This window comes from Hyalella azteca, unplaced genomic scaffold (assembly GCF_000764305.2).
Source record: "Hyalella azteca isolate HAZT.00-mixed unplaced genomic scaffold, Hazt_2.0.2 contig1449, whole genome shotgun sequence".
Taxonomy (NCBI): domain Eukaryota; kingdom Metazoa; phylum Arthropoda; class Malacostraca; order Amphipoda; family Hyalellidae; genus Hyalella; species Hyalella azteca.
The window spans coordinates 5,124-11,179 of NW_025931767.1; the positions used below are offsets into that span (position 1 = coordinate 5,124).

The window sequence follows — 6,056 nt, forward strand, 5'->3', positions numbered from 1 at the left end:
GAGCGTCCCTAGTTTATAAATATAGTTGTGCACGATGTGCATCTGCGTACGTCGGAATGACGTCTCGCAATCTTTATTCTCGGGTCGCAGAACATAGGGGCAGGAGTTGTAGAACTGGTAACTTACTGTCGCGCCCACCTCATTCGGCTGTGCGGGTTCACGCCGAGCAGTGCGATGTTCCAGTTTCTGACAGTGACTTCAAAGTTTTAGCTTCCAGTTCCGGTGTTTCTGATTTGCGCATTTTAGAATCATTGTATATTTTTAAACATAGGCCTAGTTTGAATTTAGCTTTTAGCTCTTACCCGCTTGAAATTGTAAATAGGTAGGTTTTGCAGCTTAGGATTTTCGTTGTATTCTTGACTTGTACTAATCACTGATTTATCTGTGTTCTAGAATTTTCGAACTGACGATGGAGCTGGACTCCGAAACGTTTTCTTTAAAGATACTATGAATTTTTGTGGAGTTTTCTTTGCTATTAAGTTTTTAGTGAATCTAAGTAATTATAAATCAATTTGAAGATGCTTCGAGTAATAGATTATAGTAGTAATTTTCCAATACTTGTTACGTACAGTTCAATCACTCACGAGGTATTTCACTTATCTATTTTTTACATTGAGAATCTTAGCTCTGTATGTCAACCACTTTACTTGAGCATCAACCTCGCTTTCAATCGTCGCCCGTGGATATCTGGCGACACATAAAACCTCACATCAACAACAAAGTCCAGAATATTTAACAAATTTCGCTCACCTTATCATTTACACGGAGATCCACGGCAGCTTCTTCACGTTCGCCTGCAGGTGCTGGATGCGGCAGACCCTTGAGCTGTTTGCCTGTACAGGCGTTCGCGGCCTGCGCTTTGGAAGAGGTGACGGCTGCGACGTAATGGTGCGCGCGGCCCCAGTCTCTGTCACTGCCCACAGCAGTCCACTCCAACACCACGTTACCTGTCGACGAGTTCACCCACGCCGTCAAGTCCGCGATCCTGTCAGAAAATAAAAGTCCGCGAATGAGGTGAGTGTGGATAATTGCCATAGAAAATCCTATTGATAACCACGCCGTCAAGTCTGCGATCCTGTCAGAAAATAAATATCCGTGATGAGGTGAGTGTGGATAATTTTCACAGAAAGTCCTATTGATTATTGTAAAGAGAAGAATGGAATTATGAGTAAATCCTATTGATAATTGGAAAGAGAAGCATGGAATTATGGGTAAATCCTATCCTATTCATAATTGTTAAGAGAAACATGGAAGTATGAGTAAATCCTATTGATAATTGTAAAGAGAAGCATGGGAGTATGAGTAAATCCTATTGTAATTGTAAAGAGAAGCATGGAAGTATGAGTAAATCCTATTGATAATTGTAAAGAGAAGCATGGAAGTATGAGTAAATCCTATTGATAATTGTAAAGAGAAACAGGAAAATACGAGTTAAATAAGATAAATATTCTCTCATGAGACGTGGATCACATGAGAGGTTATGATTGATTGTCAAAACAGTCTTCGAGAATGCGATCCTCGTAAGATTCGCGTTAATCAAATATAAGATGTGATCCTGCAATATAAGTGATGACAATAACTTTTTAATTATGAATGTTCGGTTTATTATTCTACGAATAATTATCATGCAGAGGTGAACATGAGATACTCTAATTTATTTTTTTTTTCTGAAAATTTTCGATTCCCATTCACTTCTGTAATGGGCATCGAAATATATTGCTATTGCCGATCTCTGAAATAATCGTACGATATAAGATAGTGAAAATAATTAGTACCAACAACTCACTATATAAGATACATGATTAATTAGTTACTTTTATCACCGTGATAATTGATTTTTCCATTATATTCCTGATTGTTGTTGTATTTCATCTAAAATCATATGTGAATAATGGTTCAACACATTTGCAACATTATGTAACTGTTTCCCTTCTTTTACTACAACGGATCGAAGCAAAGGAAATTTAGTTTATTACACGATGTTGGTCACGGAGATTGCGGGGCGCAGCTGGCATTAACCGGCGAAAAACAAACAGATTTTTTTAGTATTTTCTTGAGAATGAAAAATTCAGCTGGAAAATTGAGCAACTATTGAGGTCGTACATGTTGGAAATGCTGGCTTTATTTGGCAGACTGAGTGCATGTAGATTGGCAAGCTGGCGAGCCATTGAATTTCATGACAATATCATAAGGTTATATTAGAAGCGCTCACCAAGGGCTCTCTCATACACCTCCTGGCTTAGTTAATGGCCCAATTTAGGTCAGCAAACGCCCGGCCGGCAAGGCTAAATGACTACGACTCGTTACTGGCAAGCGCACCAACAACGCCAAAAGTCTCACGCTAAAACCTCCCTGACCAAGCTTTGGCTTAGAGACTCGTCGGAATATCTGGGCTGTCTTCTGCTTAAGAAAGTACACGGCCGAGGTGCCTTTATGGGTATACCAGTATGAGGGTGAAAGTAAAGAAATGCATATGGAGGTGAGACCAAATTTGAGAACATCAAGGTTTTTTCCTTTAGAAATACTGCAGTGAGCTGTCCTGCATTGTTTAGAATGATAGTAGTGGAAGCCTAATGAATTTTCTAGGTATCATTCCACTATAGAAAGTGAGTTAGTTATAAAATTATATCACAGAATATTACAAATATTTTCTGACTTAATGCAAGGACACAAAAATTATAAAGACGCTATATACAGCGGTGCTAAACATTTATTGTGGTGCATATATTTTTTTAGTATATATTATACTAAAAATAATATTTGACTAACTCAGTGTTAAAGGTAAACGTACCATTTAATGTGGAGAATAAAATTGGGTATGTATAATATTGGAAAAAATGTATTTTGTCTTTTTTTCATTAATTTTCATCGATGCTCTTTGGGTTTTAGCTTGGTGTTTTCAGAAAACATATGCCGTGAATTATTAATCAACCTTATTTTCTTCTAATTCTGTTTATGCTGCTATTAATTATGCAATTAATAGCAGCAACAATATTACGGAAAAACATGATGACAACTTTATGACTACGAAGCTAGAGTGAAGTCCAAATAGAAAGAGGTTCGTCGCTCTTGCGACGCAAGTAGAGGAAGAAATACGCTTGTAGACTGTTAGAAAAAATGGTGAAAAAACGGTCCCACTGGTGTTCTAGTGGCCGGTCGCCCCGTGAAAATAAACCGTTTCGCCGTTTTTATCAGATGTTTTACGGATTTCTAGTGTTTAATTAGAATAAAAACGGCGACACGGTGTTTCTTTTCGCGTGCCGACCGGCCACTGAAACGCCGATAATACCGTTAACGGTAATTTTTCTAACAGTGTAGAGTATGAACCAAACTTAGGACGAGCGAACTAATTGACATGCGTAATGCAAGTTGGGCGCATATGGTGCGCAAATAGAGCGGTAAGAGGTCGAGTAAAATTAGAACTTCATAATTGATAAGCACCTTGCATACGGTGCATGAATAGTGCGAGACGAGCTCAAGAAGAGCAGATAAATTCATTTTGAGCAAATTGTTCGAAGCAGTGCGAGCGACTACTCTTATGAGTAGAGAGAGTACCCCTACAAGTAGAGAGAGTACTCTTATAAGTAGAGCGAGTACCCCTATAAGTAGAAAGAATACTCCTATAAGTAGAGTGAGTACTCCTATAAGTAGAGAGAATACCCCTATAATTACGTAGAGAGAGTACCCCTATAAGTAGAGAAAGTACCCTTACAAATGGAGAGAGTACCTCTCTAAGTCGAACGAGTGCCCTTATAAGTAGAGCGAGTACCCCTCCCTCAGTAGAGCGAGTACCCCTCCCTCACAGTAGAGCGAGTAACCTGCTAAGTAGAGCAGTGTCATGATGTAGGTGCACGGTAGTCACGCACGCTGCACCGGCTAACGCCGCCTCTCAAGGTAATGACATGCCTCATAGGTATTATTGCGCAGCTCTAGTTTGTACATGTCTACAATATTCCTTTGCTCGATAAAAAAAATCTTCTTGATTGAGAACTCAAGTTCATTTGGAGTATTAAGCAATGAGGGAATTTTCAGTCTGGTATATACAGTAGATCAAAGCTATTAAAAGTTTTAGAAATGAAGTATTTAGCGCTCTGAAGACTATAATATGAATGATGGAAATGAAATTAGTAATGATTGTCAAGTTATCTGATACCTTCCATAAGTCATTAGATTAGAGAACAAGATGAGTTTAGTCGAAAAATTAGCAAGGAGACTCTAGGAAAGCCTTCTTATTGAACTGCCGTTTCAACAGTGGTTAATTTCTTTCGCTTGTAGAATGTCATCTAATTGTTAACTTGCTAGGAGGAAAGGAATGCAAATCTTCAAGCATCAACTGATTCGTAGATAAATTGTCGCTGCATTAAATTCGGCACGTTGTTCTGTAGACTGACGGGAGCTTGATCATTTTCTCAAATTTCAATTGAAACATCGAGACAAACACCCTATAAACCCAATTTGAAACACAATGAACGACGAATATTGATTCATTGTAAAAAAGTTATGATTCACTAACCATGAATTATTTTCAAAGTAATTTGCGTTATCACCAAAAGGTTGCTCCAATAATAAGTACATGAAGCACTTCTTAATAATGAGTGTGAGTGGGCGTACAATTGAGTACAATTTAGAAAAGAAAGGCCTAAGACTCTGATGATAGATCAGTGCAAGAAATGATAGCACACAGACTGCGGGGTAAATATACTGCGTGGGCCTTAGAGAAGTTTTACTGTCGTTACTGAATTGTGTATGTTTGTGACGCATTGAAGGCTGCGTATTCTACTTATGATGTGAATACATTATTGCAGCACTTATAATGTATTCACACTATGCTAATTCGATCCGTATTCCAGAATGCATTATTGCAGGAATTGAAGAGCAAATTTTGCCCATCTTGCAGAACACTTTATTTGAGGGTTTGGACAAAAATTTTGAACTATACTCCTGTAGAAAATTCAAACCTTCTGTTTGAAAAAATTAAATAAATTAAATATAAAATTCTGTTTGCTCTTTTCCTCCCAAGTTAATTAGCATATCAGAAGTACGAGTGTTAATAAGGATTTAGAACCAATTAGTTAATGGAACGGAATGAGAATTGATTGATGCGATTGCGTACATCGCCTGCCGAGTATGACCGTTATTTATGACTACCGATTAGCTTTGGCACAATATTACTCAAGGGAGTCTACGCGTTTAGGACTGACGCATCGACAACATTTTTTTATAAAGGCGACAGAATTCGACTTCGCGAAAAATCTTTCTGCATCAATTAGTGCAACTTTCTCGAAGCTCCCATTCAATACCGCTCTTGGACAGTTACTATTGAGATACCTTATTGAGTTAATTTTTAGAGCTGCCACTTAATTTTGCTCTTATACCGTTACTAGTCGGATGCCTTATTGAAGTTTACCATACACCAACGAATTCTTTCCATAGGCTACGAAATCTACGCACACCTCAACTTATCGAATTATTGTTCGTTTCGTATTCAAAGTACCACTATAAGGTGTAATTCTCTACTCATTTGTGAAGTGATCTTACCTTCCAGGAGCCACCACGTCCATGTCCTTCTGCTTGGGCTGCCAGACGTCGACGGTGGGTCCCGTGATGACCCTGGTGAAGGGGGGCGCCTGTCTGGTGTGAGCATACGGCACCACGGACCCGCAACACGGAGGAGAGGGCATACCCCAGCCCTTCTCCAGGTCAGGCATAGGGTCAACGTCGTCTGCGTGGAGATGCTCGTTCGAGTAGAACGAGTGGAGTGATGATGAAGACCATTCTGACGCATACGGCTCCTAGGTAAGAGTGTATCAACAGTTAAAAACTTCTGAGTGGGGCAAACAAGTGGCATGGAAATCCTTTAAGCTGATTACTATTTGATTACATAATGTATGAAAATGTTAAAGCGTACGGCTCCTAAGTAAGAGTGTATCAACAGTTGACTCTGATGCGTATGGCTCCTATAAATAAGAGTGTATCAACAGTTGACTCTGATGCGTACGGCTCCTATAAGTAAGAGTGTATCAACAGTTGACTCTGATGCGTACGGCTCCTATAAG

General features: G+C 39.0%; 1 protein-coding gene across 1 annotated transcript in view; it reads right to left on the minus strand.

The window, feature by feature from the left end:
* The window catches only part of LOC125178565, a gene marked incomplete at both ends in the record, with an annotated part of 10,857 nt that extends 5,065 nt beyond the window's left edge, over positions 1–5,792 (minus strand). The window contains 2 exons of the mRNA XM_047882628.1: positions 751–985; positions 5,539–5,792. Of these exons, the coding sequence (XP_047738584.1) occupies positions 751–985; positions 5,539–5,792 (489 nt within the window). The remainder of the gene's footprint in view (positions 1–750; positions 986–5,538) is intronic.
* Positions 5,793–6,056: the final 264 nt, after the last annotated feature.